We start from the raw sequence: 17,319 nt of genomic DNA, 5'->3' as shown, positions 1-17,319 counted from the left end.
CCAGAGGGGATCCATACTATAGCCTCATGAATGTTGACGTTTCTTACATTTGTAGAGGTCACTCTCACCACCAAGTCCAGCCTAGATACCTGTGTTTCTAACGTTGTTGTTGCGGCGTGAGTGAGTGAGCGAGCGTGTGAGAGTGAGTACGTGTGACATTAAGTATTGTGTTTTCAAACTGTGCAAACACCTAGATACAGCAGGAATTCATGGATAGAGCCTGTTTTATTATGTATGTACAATGATTGTCAACAAATCCCAAGAAAAGACCAAAAGCAACAATGAGTTTTTCAACACTTTCTGACTCCGCTGCTCTTTCAGACTCTTTCAAACTCACATCAGTCTGTTTACATGAGTACACCTAGTAGAGATAATGTTCATCCTAATGAACAAACATGTCAACCAGTGCAATGTGGCTCATTTGTATGATTGTAATAGTTTTATGGAGAGGAATAAATTATAGCAAGCTTTGGCTACAAAGTCTTTTCATGGAATTTGTTGACAATAAGAACAATATAGAATATCACCAGCTTTCTCGCGTGCGTGTGCGTGTGCGTGTGCGTGTGTGTGTGTGTGGTGTGAGCGAAAGAAAGAAAGAAACTTTTTGACACTACCTTTGCCATTGTGCAATTCAAAGTCCGGACTTTTTAACACAATTTTAACTTCCATGCGATCACGACTTAAGACGTTACAACAAGAGAAATAAGTTGCGTGATAGTAAGGGGGAGAGAGGGTGGGGGGTAAAAGAAGAAAACAATGGAAAAGAAAGCACAGACGAGGCCAATTATTCAAATGAGCACATTAATTTATGAATTCAAACGACTACCTATTCTCTAACACTGGACTAATACATCAGAGGGCCACAATGAATGGCTAGTAATAACATTAGGACACAGCGGTGGGGGTTATATGTTGGCTGATGTGCAATACATTTACAGTAATAATGCAGTACAAGGGGATTTTTATAACAACAGTTCCCTCATTAGTTTGTATAGACTCCATTGTTTTCAACAATCTGCAGTCTTGGCAGAGTAACATGTCAAAGTGCATCATTACCATTTTTTATTTTACTACCAACTGTCGGTCCACATATGAGCCAAAACAAATCCCCAATAAGCTGGGATCCACTGCTCACATGATGACAAGAGGCAGCTTCAAACGGTCCACCAGGGTTTAGTACAGGGCTCCAAATAATGACCAAGCACATTGTAATTACCATGAGTATGATTTACTGCACACATTCAGTCTTGTTTGGCTTAAGAGAGCGGCTGATTTAACAAGGTCAACGCAGATCAAAGTCAACTTGAACTGCCACAACATACATATTCTGCCATGTGGCTATTTACTGTGTTTTAAATGTGTTTTCTTGCATGATAAAGGAACAACACTTGGGCTCCGAGTGAAGGGAAGATATATAAGGCTGTTATATAGAGCACACAAAAACCTAATCCCCCCGCCCTCCCACACACACTCTTATACGCACACACATGTATGCGGCCTGTAGATTATAACTTTGGATATGTTACACGTATCCTAATCCAGCCTGGCCTCTAATGCGATATTGAGAAATGTAACTAGTGTATGAAGCACAGTGATACGCCACAAGTTCAAAATCTGTTTCAGAGCAAAAAGCGTGTGTGTGAGTCCTTGTTACGACCCTAAAATGGATGTAAGAATTTTTAGCCATATATCAATCTTATGTGCTATCATCGCAGCACCACCACCAACACCTCTGTTTTGTATGTGTAAACATTTGTGCAACCATTTATTAAGTTATTAAAGTTTTGTTTGCATATAGAATGTAAAGTAGTGCTCGCCATATAAGATAACGTATAGGAGTTAAATGTAGAGAGTATTATAAGCTCATTTGCTGCGTATGTAGTAAGCAATAAGTCTGTAGTATCTCCCTTTATATGGCACTGGCCTGTATATGCTTTCTACATATGAGAATACACGGATGAGTTATGCGTACATGCTTTTCTACATAGGATAATTATGAATTTGAAATTCAACAGCCATTGTTATTTTTCAGAGAACATTAAATTGTTTTTGTACATGAGTGAATGATAAAAAAATAATAAAAAAAGATAAGATGTTTTATGTGTGACGTGTGTGCGTGTGGAGAAAAAAAAACAAGACAATCTTTCTTTAAAAAAAAACGTTTTATATATTCAGTGACATTCAGACATTGAGTATCAAACAGAGCCCAACCCCACATGACACAGCATGACCCCTCGAGGGAAAAACAACACTACAAAATATCCATAGAAAAACCAATGCGATAGCAACACATGACTCGCCACATGAATGTACAAAAAACTCAGTTTGAACGACAGCTTTACAATCAGGTTGAACTCTCCCATAAATATATGTATACTGTATACTGTTAACAACAGCGAGATCAGCACATGAAAGGCCTGCAGGATGAGATACAGAAGGCAGCGAGTGGAGAGGAGACGATCAGGAGAAGAAAGGTGGAGGGGAAGAGGAGAAGGAGAGGTTTGCAGTGAAAGCAGAATAGACCATCCCTGCGTTCCAAGTAACATACTTTTTCTTTTTTACTATACTAGAGCATGCTGGTTTGCATACTGCAAAATGCAATTGGATTTCTTAGGGCATCTGGGTATTTTTGGCATACTGCATTTAACATGCATGTATTGGGGACATCCTGTACATCCTTTTCTGGCATACTAAACAGTATAGAAGTATGGGTCTTGGAACGCAGTCCCAAGTCATATCCACAACCAACACAGACTCAAAGAGACATAAAGATGGGACGACACTAGCCTGGTCCAACCAGACCATCGTACTTAATTTAATTTGTACAGAAGGTCTGGAAGTGCTGTAATTGGCAAACGTTCACTCACCTGGAGGGTGTCTGTTGAAGTTTAAAACTATTGGATCTGCCCAGTGCCACTCTGGATTAGCCAACTAATCGCATAACGTTTGGTCGTCACGTGTGTCATGAGCCGGCTTCTGGCGGTGCGTTCCAGTTGGACAGGGAACTCGGAAATTTCCGACTTCACTTCATTGTGGTCTATGGATCTACCGGTACCTGGGAACAGTAACTTGTTAGAGCCTAACGTTTAGTTATTTGGACGAGAAAGGTTGTCGGCGTCCATACTTTCGCGAGCAGATGCACTGGAACAGAGACAGGTCGGAACTTGGAACTACCAAGGCGGAAAACTCCTTCTTCCGAGTATAAAGGAACGCAGCATTCAACTGAAACTGGAGCGCGACTTCGACGTCATCGTTCTCAGCCACTCGCTCTGTTCGCTGATTGGACACACAGAAATCTATTCAAGCAGGATCCCAATAATACGCCCCATCACCAAACTGACTACTGAAGGGAAAATTAAATTTGGCCGGATGTAGGTAGGCGGGCGGAGCCAGGCTAGGACGACACATCACATCAAAAACTCTTTTCCTCCTCTTTCTCCTCCTCTACTTCATCCCTCTCTAATTCTTCATCGAATGAGGCCACTCCAGAGGAAGCCCGGTCAGAGTAGAAGCTCCGCCGGCTGTATTGCCACACTCGCACGTCGTGAGAACAGACGCTGCTGCCGTCATGAAAGACCTCCTCGTCTTCCTCGTCCTCCTCTCCAGGAGACTCTGAGTGAGAGGTGGAGTAGCAGGAGTCCAACCTACTGCTCCTGGCCCGGGGCCTCCACTCTGGCTTGTGGTGGACGCAGACCTCGCTGTGCTGCTGCTGCTGCTGCAAAGGAGCCTGCTGCTCTTTTTGAAACTCCAGCCCCTCCTCCTCCTCTTCCTCCTCTTCGCTGGGTAAAGTAGATGAATTGGTCTGGGAAGAATGTGGGTCATCATTGTGAGAGGCAGCGGGCCTACCACAGTACGGGCTGTCGCCGCTACGGGAGCCCGGGAGGGCGTCGGAGGGAGGAGGCAGGCCGCCATCGCCCTCAGGCTGGCACAGCGTTCCGGTGATAGGATTGGACGACGGGGTGGCGTCTGAGGGAGGAGCAAAAAATCAGAACACCTGCTGGCGATGGGATGGAAAATGGGGTCGGGGGGGAGGGATGGATGAAAGTGATTTTTCAGTGACGATGCAGGAAAAGGAAGAGACGGACAAATGTGAAATGAGATGAAATTCAAATGCTAGTAGTAGTAATGTCAAGTACCTGAGACCTGGCTGGACACGGTGTGAGTCTGTCCATTGCCGTTGGCGAGTTGGGAGTCCTCGCCGTTGAAGTCTTCCTCCTCATCCTCTTCGTCGTCGTCCACAGATGCCCAGGCACGCAGCTTAGCCTCAGCTATGGCAAACTGCTCAGCCACTCCTGGGCAGGGAACAACAGAGCCATAACCATTGATGCAGTGGTTTGTTGGTCCCTTGCAATAAAATAATGGCTGAATGGTTTTATGTGTCTACTTGTGCATGTTAAATAAAAGGATGGCTTAGAGGGAGTCGGGGAGGGTAAGTGGCTTTTGTATCCTGCTAATCACCTCTTGATGCCTCTGATGTGTCCACAACCTAAAGGGAAATCACTGAATGAATGTATCTAACAGAGTGAGACTAGGGACATTGGTTTGTTCCACTGTTTTTGTGAGTCTATCAGTTTCTATATCAAACAAAGTTAGAGAAACACTGCAAACCCATCTTACACTTCTCTCTTTCTTTGGAAGTTGATTTGTTCCCATATCGCCATTTTTTTCCCACAACATTTCATGGTATGCATGACATTATGATTGACTATGTCAATTTTAGGAAAAAAGCTAAGTTCATGTCAAGGGTATGGGTTCAAAATATGATGGTTATTTAGGCTACTTGACTATAAATTGGTAAAAAAAATAAAACTCATCACACTTTCAAAGAGCTTAAGGATATAACTTGATGACCAAGACGCAAACACATTTATGTTTACGATTAAATAGAAAAATAAAAAGCCCAAAATACCCTTTCGCCTGTGACTCATAAGATGGATCCATTATCAACATAGCCATAGTGGTCAATACCTTTTGTCTACTAAATAAATCAACCCTTTTTTTAAGCTTCACCTCCAATCACAATCTTTTATTTTAAATCACAAATCGGAAAAATGTGTCTGAATTTCAGAGCATTGATTTAAAGACTCCTATGATGAACACTCACTATGTACCTCACTCCCTGCTCCTCCTCCTCTCTCTAATTCTCTCCCTTGATCAAAACCACGGCGCCAGGATGAGTCACAGCAAAAACAACGGGAGATGTTGTACCATTGGTAGGCAGTGAAGTGTTCTGGGAGACAAACTAATAGGCCACCATCTGCTGCCAAAGACAAGCCCTCACCGATAAAGAGACACAGCGAGTGTGTGTCCGCGGATGGGCGGGCTAATAACATACAGGAATTTAAGGGGGATTAGGGTGCGTGACAGAATGTTGGGGGATGATGTCGCGGCTAAACCCAGCTAAGTAAGAGGATGCCCACACACAAACAGACAAACAAATGGACGCCAACTGGTTACACACAGTGAAAGCTGGATGCAAAAAAACAATATCCTCAGCCAAAAGGTCGCGTGAATGAATATACCTGCAGCAAAGCGGGCCTCCTTCTCTCCCTCAGTCAGATGGCAGTAGGAGCTGAAGTGTGAGTCGGCGGCCGGTGGTGGGTTGGCCGGTTTGGGCCAACCTTTCCACTCAATGAGATGGGCAACCCGGCCCTGAGCCAGGGAGGTGGGCTTTGTGACATGGTCCCTCACCGCCTGAGAGATGCCTGAGACACAGAGATAAAAGTATGGAGAAATTCAAGACGAGTTCAAAACACCAAACGTTATAAAAAAAAATGTAAAAGGTTGCTTACCATTTAAGGAGGATCTGGCAAGTGCTGCAAACTCATGGATGCCCACACTTTTCCTGGAGTCTGCTGGAGATGATTTTCCTGACTTTGGAATCATTTCAATCTCCTCAGATTTCACCTGCAGTAGATAGATTAGTTTTTAATTCAGGTTTTTTGCAGATGAACTGCTCACAACCAGCACTAGTCAGCTATTTCAACATTCACAAAAACATACTTTGCCAATATTTACACTCTCCAATTTTAAGAACAGACATCCTAATAGCATCTTGATGGAAAGCTTAAAATCACAGGTCAAACATACTGACAAACACACGGCCGTGGACCTCCATGCCAAAATAAAAGCTTCATCCCTGTAAAATAAACAGGACTTTTCCTACCTCTTCCTCTCCCTGTCTCTCCATTGTCTCTCTACTCCTGGATCTAAGCCTCATGGTGGACATGCAGAGATGGTGTCGCAGCGCAGCAAACCCACACGACTAAAAGTCACCGTCTGGGTTCACTGGTTTATAGCAGGCGGCAGACGAGCAAACAGCCATGCCCTACATTTTCTGCACAGATGCTAAAGCCACGGTAAGCCGGTGAAACCGTTTGGAATGGTAAGGGTTGAGGGCAGTGTTTACTATCTCTCCATAATGGATTGGATTGGATTTATATAGCGCTTTTCAAAGCACTCAAAGACGCTTTACAGGGTTCCATGCGACTGGGCAAACACGTGGTGTGGGACCAAAGATGCTGATCCCCTATTAACAGTGATAGTGCTATCTAACTAACTCCTAGTCCAAAAACAAATGCACAAATGGCAGCACCTAGTGGACTTGGTGGGTCTGATCAATCTGTGCCAGCGGAACACAAGAATGTTCTTTTTTTGGGGGTGGGAATGAGCCTTTACATAAGAAGGAACCATGTTGCCTGAACAGAGCTCTGTGCATGCGCTTGACTTGACAAATATCCTTAAGAAGATTGGCTCCCAGAGCAGATAAGAAAGAAGCAGGCTCCTGACCTAGAGTTAAAGGCTTAACCTTAAAGTCACAAACCACTGTGAATGTATGTCACAGGCACGTGGGCAGAAAGGGACCTGGTAGGGGGTGATATGGCAATGCTGTAACAATATGTAGGTCGATTCGCTGCCATTTGGTTGGTCTCTGTTCATCTGTTGATGCAGTTTCTGTTTTGGGCTGAAAGGATTTGTTTTATAATGAGACAACTGATGACCATGACAATTTTGAAAACTGACTCACGAAATGCCAGATGTTCACTAATATTATCTATCCTTCTAATGTTATAGGCTATAGGCTATTTATCTATAAGTAGCCTATAGCCTATGTAGGCTATGGTGTTTTGACTGCTGATTGAACAAGAAACAAGTCTGATTGGATCAATATTTTCACCTCTTCTTTATAGACTAAATCATGTATAGAAGAATAATTGACGAATAATAATTAATGAAATTAATGAAAACAAATCATTTGTGGAGACCGTTCCATTGTTATTTTGCACTTGCACATGATTGGGCCTCTCTGTTGCTACTGATTGTGTGATGTTGATTATGAAAAAAAAAATCACTCTTCAGTATGCTGATTCCCAGAAGCTGACAATTAAATGATGCTGCTAATTGGCTATATCCCACAAATAACCACGTGCTGTAATTAAGTTGCCTATAGGCCTACATTAGTCCTTTAAAAAAAATCTTGTCTGTCATCATGATCATGATCTGACTGACATCCCATAAAGACCAACAAGTGGGATCTTGTTAAATCAGTTTTCCTGCAGCCAAATGTATGTTATCCTTTATGCATCAGGCCTATAGGCTATGCCATGAATGGAGGGAGCTACAGTCTTGTTGTGATTTTTGTTTTGTTTATTTCTTTTATGGAAATTGTTTATTTCAAGCAGCAGAGGAAGCGACACAAACTGCCGAATAACACTTCACTTCGCCATTGATGTGGGGTGCAGGCCTGCTGCAGCCTGCAATTATGCTTTAGGATACGGCACGAGAGGCGCGGATGCAGCACCAAGGTCTCCTGGTAACCTCTCGGGTACCCATCTGCATACCAATAGCTCCATTCCATACCTTCACGGGATAAACACAGCGGAAATGCCAAGGGGCCACCTGCCCTTTTCTTTGCGGCTTGCGACTCCCGACGACGCTCGCTTGGATGTTTTATTATTATTCCCCTCACAGCGACTATGGGTAGCCAACTTACCATACTGTGTATAAAGCTACCTACCTGTAAATCGGAACGAGGCGACTCATGATAATGCGCTTATTCGATCAACAGATGACACGGCGCGGTCGTCCTCCGGCGGTATAGAGGATCTTCAATTCCACACAGTCGGCGAAAACATGTTCCCGGCTCCAGCATGAGGTCTCCTGCTCAAACGCACCATTTGTTGCTCGTTTTGTGGGTTACATTGGCTGTCCAAATGTCTCCCGATGGCAAGCGTCATCAACGCAAGGCGGTGTCACATCCCCCCTCTCTCTCCTCCTCCTAGTGCAGCAATAAGATCAAGATACAGTAGCCTGCAGTGAGGGGCCTTGAAAGCACTACACAAGATTTTCACTTCACTCATTTGTTTCATGTTTTTATATGTTTACCTCTAAAATCTGCAGTCCCCTTTGGCAGACATATTCAACAGGAAAGTACAGGGTGGGCACCCTGGACATTTTCTGCTGTGTGACTGTATGTGTGAAAAAAAAGATGCATGCCAAATTTGAAGCTAATTCTTCGAGTTATGTAGCTCGCATCCTAAATCACATACCAACAAAGGGCAACACCTGACGTTCATTCCTCCTATTTAACATGTAGTGGGCCTACTTCATTAACATGTATGAAATTGTTTAGTACATACTTTATGTAGTTGTATAAGGACAAGTGTTTGTTAATGTAAAGTATTTCCAGCAATTATAACTTATCCTATGAGGACAGATTTATTTTTAAATTAATACAACTGTTTTACATTATGATAAGTAGGCCTATCTGTTTATAAGTTGTGTGATTTAAAGCTTTTGAAAAATACACTTATATTTGTTTACAACAATAATGTTAAGCGCATTGGTTATCAACTATTATAGTCTTGTGTGAAAAATATAAGACGTCTAATTTGAATTACATATTTTGTTTACATGGAGTATATTCCTGCATAGTGTCATCATGAGTCAGAAACCTAAAACTGATCCAACATGCAACAAAACTGCTGCAGGATTAGCTGGTTCATCAATCGATTATTTTGATAATTTGCTGGTTTCACTTTCATAAATGTGGGGGTTTGCACTTTTGCCGTTTAAATATTGGTTGTATTCTCAACCATCTTGATATACAGTGAATACGTTTAACAATTTTAATGTTTTAATTGTAAGGTGGAGCCCCTACACATTTGACTGCTGCTTCAATGTACAGTCTGCTGTGTGTACAGCACTGAGTACATATTCATAGACGGTTGAGGAATTGTTAGGTCAGTGGAGCCTCCAACAAACTTATGCAAAAACTTTGCTCAGCAACTTAATAAGTCCTTTATTTGCAATGTTCCGTTACCTCATCTTTCCAGTTTCAGATGCAAAAAGAAGCAATAATTTCTTAAATAAAGAAAGCAAAAAAAAAAGAAGAACAGAAATATTTACAAAATTCCAATACAACTAATAATCAATGGATTATCTAAATAGCCCCTCTCTGCATCTGGACAACTGCCGTTTCTCTGTCGGAAAAGGATACACTGCAATTACATCAGCAATTTCTCGTTTCTGAAAAATAAAACTGAAAAAAAGGTTTTGTAATTATTATCATCATTATTATTATTATATATTTACAGAACGCTCCTGAAATAAGTTTCCACTTGAAGTAGAAAAGGCTTTCGGATCGTTTCTGTGTTGTTTTTTTATTTATTTTTTATTTTTCTTACTTTATATATATATTTCATCAAGTCAATTTTCTGTAGATTTCAAGTTTCAACGGTGATTGGGTCATTAAATGTCCTCTACGACAGCTCTATAGAAGAGGTAAAGATGAAGAGTCCGTCAGTGTGGCTCACTACTGGGGATGAGAGACGATGGCTTAGAGGAAGCATTAAGACCACCCCCTAGTAGTTAATGTCAACAGGTCTTCCGTGTTTCCGTCCTTTGTAAGTTCATGATGAGGAAACAGGAAGATAAAATAGACCACTTTTGCTTTAAAAACTCCATCAAATTAAGATTAGTTCATGTACATTTTGTCTACCGACATTTTGTCCACTGTATCATTAATAGAAACACACTTCAGTCATGCTGCACACTCCAGTAAAGGACAAAGACATAAGAGCTGAGTTTGGATTGAACACACACGATGGCATGACAATACCCCATGTAGTCAGGGAAACCACTACATCACACGTCCCGGCTGTTTGCTCTCGCGGATCAGATATCAGATGTTAGGCATTAGAATAAACTAGAACCATAAAAAAAGCAGCCTGTTGGTTTTTGTATTGTGACAAAGAAAAATAAGTTTCGTAGTGATGTGGGGCATACTTCACACCTCGTTAACAAGCAATCCTACTGAATCAAGTTTTCAAGTTTATTTTGATGAGGACTCTTGCCGTCACAAGCAGGTGGGGGAGGGGGGAATATTTAGGAAGCGAGAGAGGGAAGGTAGAGAGAAATTATTGTTTTTTCTGAGTCCATCCCTCAAAGAAAAGAAAACATAATAAAGATTTATCCTCATTGAGGATTGATTTGAGTCTGCCACTCGGGCAATATTGTCAATGACTCCCCGTAGAGCCCCCTGGCCGAAGGGGTCCCAGGCAGCTTTCAGTTCACTCTTCACTCCTTGTCTGACTCCTCCTCGGCCTCGCGCAGCCAGGTGAAGAAGGCGGTGACTGATTTCAATGCCACGCCTTTGCCGGTTATCTCGGCGGGGTCTTTACTGGATTCCCATTTGTAGAAGGCCTCCTCTTTAATAACGTCCTCGTCATACAACGAGTCGAAGAACATCCGCAACAAGTCTGCAAGAGACAAAGCAGAAGGGTTAATATTGATCCAACGTAGGTCATAGAAAAAGGACTGATGGGTGTATTGGGTTCAGTTACACCTTTATCTACAGTTTGCTGCAGAGGAGGAGAAAAAATTAATAAAGACATCATAAAGTTCAGGCTTTTCCCTGGTTAAATTACATGTTCTTGCACTTGCTAAAGAGACTACATATATATATCTATCTATCTATCTATCTATACTCAACAAAAATAAACGCAACACTTTTGTTTTTGCTCCCATTTTTCATGAGATGGACTTAAAGATCTAAAATTCATTCCAGATACACAATTGTACCATTTCTCTCAAACATTGTTCACAAATCTGTCTAAATGTGTGAAAGTGAGCACTTCTGCTTTGCTGAGATAATCCATCCCACCTCACAGGTGTGCCACATCAAGATGCTGATCTGACATCATGATTAGTGCACAGGTGTGCCTTAGACTGTCCACAATAAAAGGCCACTCTGAAATGTGCATTTTTTTGCTTTATTGGGGGTCTGGGGACTCAGAACCAGTCAGTATCTGGTGTGACCACCATTTGCCTCATGCAGTTCAACACATCTTCTTCGCATAGAGTTTATCAGATTGTCAATTGTGGCTTGTGGAATGTTGGTCCACTCCTCTTCAATGGCTGTGCGAAGTTGCTGGAGACGGCTTATGGTGGAGAAATGAACATTCAATGCACGAGCAACAGATCTGGTTGACATTCCTGCTGTCAGCATGCCAATTGCACGCTCCCTCAATGCTTGTGGCATCTGTGGCATTTTGCTGTGAGACAAAACTGCACATTTCAGGGTGGCCTTTTATTGTGGACAGTCTAAGGCACACCTGTGCACTAATCATGATGTCAGATCAGCATCTTGATGTGGCACACCTGTGAGGTGGGATGGCTTATCTCAGCAAAGCAGAAGTGCTCACACATTTAGACAGATTTGTGAACAATGTTTGAGAGAAATGGTACAATTGTGTATCTGGAATGAATTTTAGATCTTTAAGTCCATCTCATGAAAAATGGGAGCAAAAACAAAAGTGTTGCGTTTATATTTTTGTTGAGTGTATATATATATATAAATAATAAAAAATTAAATAATTTCAGCTGAGACTCCCGGTTGTCATAGTTACTGGCCCGATGTGGCGTTTTACTTGCCCCGGGCCATCGGGCAATCCTTATTGTTGAGCCCTGCTTGTATTTTGGAGATTGTGTTTTCCGTTTCATCTAATGTTCAGGTGTTTTTCTGTGGGCAGGAGTAGCGCTAGTGTGGACACCAAGTTGTTGCCACATTAAAACAACATTTCAAAAATGTGTTGTCTAGAACATATTAGAGAAGACGTAGTGCAAGATTAAGAAGAAAATAAAAAGGTTCAACTTCACCAAGAAAAGGCAGGACTGGTGAAGAAATAAAAAGACATACCAACACTGAATGTCCTACAACTAATACCATATTTGGTTACAATCTATTTTCTTTATCAGTTTAATACTCAAAGCAATGTGTTCACACGTGAGGAAAAACTACTGTACGCATTAGGGCTGGCCCGAATGCCATTTTTCAGGCTTCGAGTATTCGTTGGTTTTTCCGAGCGAATATTCGGATATTCGTTCCAGAAAAACACACCATCAAACCAACATTAATAATGCCAATGTACTCACTGAAACAGAGTGTGTGAGCCGAGGCAGCACGCTGCGTAGTTTGTTGATGCTTTAATAACTTTTGAACGATAGTAAAGTCGGAGTTCCTTAGTTTTTCCCCGTGGAGTCAAACAGCAGTTTTTCCGTTCCAAATCAGCTGTCCTCCGCGCCATCGTAAGCCGTACAGGAGCTTATCAATTCATCCAGGAACGTGCATCTTTTCGGCGATTTATAAATCCATACAAAGATCCAATATTGATAGTCTTTTGTGTCCATATTATATCCATTATTGACTGCCTATTCCCATGATGCAAGCAAGTCCGGTTGATGATGGCTGAATAGCAGCGCTGAATATAAATAAACAGCTGAGCTAAGCTAACGTTAGCATTACGTCAAGCATTACATTTCCTTCCGAAATCGCGCTAATGTTGTGGTAGCCTATAGAGTTATTAGGAACACAATCTATTCTTCCTCCATCTCTCTCTCCCTCCTGCGCTTGGTGCCGCTTTTAGTTTGCCTCACTCTGGTAACATCACGTAGCCTACTACAGCTGATATCACCGGTTGAGCTTTGAAAGGGCACCGGCCAACTAGGTCAAAGTTCAAATAATTCGATAATATATTTTAAATGAACGTCTAATTTGTATTTTATAATTGTTTTATAACTTGTATATCCAAATATTATTTGCTGACGAAATATACTGCAGTGAGTTTGAGCTGAAAAACAAAACAAAAAACGAATATCCCGAATACTGAATTGAGCTCCGAATACTAATTTAACAAACGAATACTCGGATATTCGAATAATTCAGGCCAGCCCTAGTACGCATATCAAATCAATAACAGTCAAAAACCTGACAATTAGGAGTTCCAGCAACTTCAGCATTTGCTACAGGGCTACTGTACTATGAAGAATTTGTCATTTTGTCTTTCTCTGACACATTCAAGGTAGATGGACATCATTCTACTCACTGGCTGGCTGCTCCATGTGCACCATCAGAGCCTGAAGGGCGTAGAGCGCCTGCAGCTCTTTCTGCTCGTCACTCAGGTATCTCTGCAGCAGTTTAGCCCTCGAGATAATCTGCTGCGCGTCCACCTTGTACGGGTTGTCGCCTGAAACAAAATACTCAATTAAAATCAATTCAGAAGTCTTGTGCGTCTACTTCAACAGGTGCAAAATCTGTCACATATTGTGATTGTAATTAAGCATCATAGAGCATAGAAAAACAAGACAGCACTGACTCTCTACATGCTGCATCACTGATACTTACATATGATGGCAGACTGACATACTGATGTCATCAATGCTCGTACAAACTGGTTGGAAGCGATTTGCTGTTCGTCTAAGTTAGCCTGAAAAAAGAAAAAGGAGAAAAAAACATTTGAAGAGTGGAAACATAAATTATTCATGCAAGTTTAATTTAGAGTAAAAGACCTTGCATGTACTATTCAAGTTTGAATTTAACTGTGCAGGAAAACAAAACCAAAAACCCCATAAGCTACATGACTAGTACGGCCACACACCTCAACCCAGTCTCTGATGCGCAGATCGTTGGCCTTGTCCTCCAGCAGTCTGTCCAGCTGTTTGCTGAGCTCCTCTCCAGAGATCACCTTCTTCTTCTCTACTTCCTTTGACTCTGTCTCCTCTCCTGTGGTGAACTCCATTTTCTTACACAACAAAGGAAAAATAAAAATACTCTTATAAGATATATGCCTTTAATGTAATTACCGTACTTTTCGGCCTACAAGCCGCGACTTTTCCCCCGTTTTTCGACCCTGTTATTACACAGCACAGTATATATTCTGTAGCTACTGGGGATGGGCGTTAGTAATCGAGTACTCGAGTACTCCTCGTTTCAAATGATCTCGATTGGTGGATGAGGAAAATAGTTTTTAGTTTTTTTTAGTGTTTGTAGCCTTTAGGCCGGCCGGCGGGCCGCCCCTATTTTAAAATGTTATATACGTGTACAAAACGGCACAAAACGGATATAAAGTTTAACAAAATTAAATATTTTGATCCAAGTTAAATAAACTAAGCGTTGTGTCAAACAGAAACCGCAAATAACTGCCACCTCCGTGCAGCGCAGCCAGTGTGTGGTCTCCACAGCACTGCGGAGCTGAATGCGGTGCTGGAAAACTTGGAAAATCACGTAAAGAAGCCAGGCTGACTTCGGGCACATTCCAGCAAACGACATTTAAGAAGCCTTTATTATGGAATATAGGATTGAGATTCAAAAGCCGACGGTGTAACGTTCCGTTAACGAGGAATTAGTCGCGGTAATTAGTCACGGACAGGAGTGATCATTACGCGGTTGGATATACTAGCCTACTACTTCTACTGCTTTGGTGAGTTATTTAGCCTATCTATGTGTTTAAATTGTAGGACAATAATTTTATTGTATTTGCTGCCCTTCTTATTTTAAATGTCTATTTTGAATGTTAGCCAACTACAGCCCATGCTTTTTTTCTCTCTCTTTTTTCTCTCTCCACCGCAGACCTACTCGATCGGTTTAAATTGTGGCCCGCTTATTTAATTACTTTCAGTTAGGAAAATGTGTTTTAAACTTGTGGAAAATAAATCCTTAATATCATATGGCAACTGTGACTGTTTGACATAAGCATTGAGCGCTTTATTGCGGTCAACCGTTGTTCTGTAGACAGATGCGTTGCGTCCTAAAAATAGAAAAAAGTTTAACGAGGAATCGATTGATCCTCGAGGAATGCAAGCGATCACCCGAGTAGCGAAAACACTCGTGCCCATCCCTAATAGCTACTATTGCACAAAATGGTAACACTTACGTACGTTATGCAAATATGCAACTTGTTTGTTGAAATATGGGAGCTTCCTCAAGCAGCCATCTCTTTCCCGACAATCCCCTCTGTGCACGAACTCTTACATATGGTAATTAAACATAACACCTGCGGCTTATTGTCCAGTGCGGCATATAGTACGGAAAGTACGGTACTTCTTTTTTTTAAGATAATTTTTTGCTTTATTAGATAGACTTGGAGAGACAGAGTTGAAATGGGGCAAGACATGCAGAGAACCGAGCCGGGCGGGATTTTGAACCCGGGTCTGCTGCAGGGCCTGGGCCCAGGGAGGGGGGGCGGGGGATCTCCCCACTCTTTTCCATAAGGGGGACTTTTAACAATAGTACTAATATTTATAATGTCTGTTCTTATCCATTTATTTGATTTCTTTACGAGGGTTAAGTTAATTTCATTTTGATGTGACTCTTAAGTTCTATATTTTAAATGTCTCCTTTGTATGAATCTATTGTTTTTTTCCCCATGCCACACCAAACTATAAAATGTAATACTAATTTTGGTCACAATAAAAGGACTTGTAGTCCTTCCGATTGAGAAAAGCTGCACCCTCACCACCTTCATGCCACCCAACACAGTTTGTTTGTTTCCTTCTGTAGAATACAGACCTCATTAATGACAAACTTGATGATGTCTTCATCCTCTGGTAAGAAATCGCTCCAATTCAGTCCAGCCTCTGTCCACATGGCCCCGACCTTCTTAGGGGTCTGATGGGAAAAGAAGAAGAAATAAAATGTCATCAACAATGTCAAAATGTACAAAATTAAGACTTTCTTTATATACAACAGGATTTAAAGACAGCTTTGTAAGTTTGCTAGCACTATATATACACATGTGTGTTATTTATAAAGGACATACCATTCCGTTGCAGAGCAACTTGAGGATCTGTACCAGCAGAACGCCAGCCTGCCCCAGAGGCACAAGAGGCTTTGAGATCTCCCTGAAGACACAATCACACTGAATTAGTTTTTTTTTAACTAAATTATTTTTCGGTTGTTTTATGCAATACTATTGTTAGTAAAACCATAGTTATATTTTAGTTAAAAAAAGTAAGAGACTGTCTAACATATGGTAATACAGTCATGCGTGAAATTATTCATGCCCCTGGCAAATTTTAATTTAAAGTTACTTTAATTCAACTAGCAAGTTTTTTCTTGATTGGAAATGACACAAGCTTCTCCCAGAAGATAATAAGACGATGTACAAGAGGCATCATTGTGGAAAGAAATATTTTTCAGCTTTTATTTACATTTGAACAAAAAGTGGCATGTCCAAAATTATTCATACCCTTCTCAATAATCAATAGAAAAAAAGCCCTTATTTGCTATTACAGCAATCAAACGCTTCCTATAATTGCTGGCCAGCTTTTTGCATGTCTCCACTAGTATTTTTGCCCATTCATCTTTGGCAATGAGCTCCAACTCTTTCAGTTTGAAGGATTTCACTGACATCCCCCTGATCTTAAGCTCCCTCCACAGATTTTCAATTGGATTCAAGTCAGGACTCTGGCTGGGCCACTGTAAAGGCCAGGACACACCAGTCCGACACGTTCCGACTACCCAAAAACTGGAGTCGCCGTTTCAGGAAGCTCCAGTCTTTCCGTCGCGGTCAAAAAACACACCGAGACGACTGCTTATTTTCCGTACGCTCTGCGCTTGCGCGGGACGTAATGTCTCCACAACAGCATAAGGCACACAAAAGAAGCTTGGACTTTACAAATGCTCATCTGGACAAAGAAGAAGACTTCTGGTCTTCTATTTTATGGTCAGATGAAACTAAATTGAATTGTTTGGCCACAATGATGTATCCTTCATTTGGCATAAACAAGGAGAAGCCTCCAACCCTAAGAACACCATCCCCACTGTCAAACATGGTGGTGGGAACCTAATGCTTTGGGGGTGTTTTTCAGTCAATGGACCAGGGAACCTAATCACAGTAAATGGCGCTATGAAAAAGAGCAATACATCAAGATTCTCAACAACAACATCAAGCAGTCTGCAGAGAAACTTGGCTTTGGGCACCAGTGGACAACGACCTAGCAGGACAACGACCCAAAACACAAAGCAAGAGTGGTGAAGAA

General features: G+C 41.6%; 2 protein-coding genes across 4 annotated transcripts in view; both read right to left on the bottom strand.

Moving 5' to 3' along the window:
- Nucleotides 1-3,412: 3,412 nt before the first annotated feature.
- On the bottom strand, nucleotides 3,413-6,220 carry fam131aa (family with sequence similarity 131 member Aa; the record flags this gene model as incomplete). Its single annotated transcript, XM_080034045.1, has 5 exons — nucleotides 3,413-3,966; nucleotides 4,137-4,292; nucleotides 5,523-5,705; nucleotides 5,793-5,907; nucleotides 6,167-6,220. 5 exons carry the CDS (start codon nucleotides 6,218-6,220, stop codon nucleotides 3,413-3,415), a joined length of 1,062 nt encoding a protein of 353 aa, XP_079890171.1.
- A 3,062-nt stretch (nucleotides 6,221-9,282) lies between these two features.
- Nucleotides 9,283-17,319, bottom strand: part of eif4g1a (eukaryotic translation initiation factor 4 gamma, 1a) — a 28,781-nt gene continuing 20,744 nt past the window's right edge. For all 3 annotated transcript variants that reach the window (XM_080034576.1, XM_080034577.1, XM_080034578.1), the window contains 6 exons: nucleotides 16,098-16,179; nucleotides 15,848-15,946; nucleotides 13,938-14,081; nucleotides 13,685-13,766; nucleotides 13,386-13,526; nucleotides 9,283-10,760 (listed from right to left, as the gene is read on the bottom strand). In XM_080034576.1, coding sequence (XP_079890702.1) covers nucleotides 10,579-10,760; nucleotides 13,386-13,526; nucleotides 13,685-13,766; nucleotides 13,938-14,081; nucleotides 15,848-15,946; nucleotides 16,098-16,179 — 730 coding nt within the window. In that variant the 3' untranslated portion in view covers nucleotides 9,283-10,578. The remainder of the gene's footprint in view (nucleotides 10,761-13,385; nucleotides 13,527-13,684; nucleotides 13,767-13,937; nucleotides 14,082-15,847; nucleotides 15,947-16,097; nucleotides 16,180-17,319) is intronic.

This window comes from Ammodytes marinus (genome assembly GCF_949987685.1).
Source record: "Ammodytes marinus genome assembly, chromosome: 9".
Lineage (NCBI taxonomy): Eukaryota > Metazoa > Chordata > Actinopteri > Uranoscopiformes > Ammodytidae > Ammodytes > Ammodytes marinus.
Note: the sequence above shows the minus strand (reverse complement) of the source record. Positions and strands in the feature narration are given on the sequence as shown.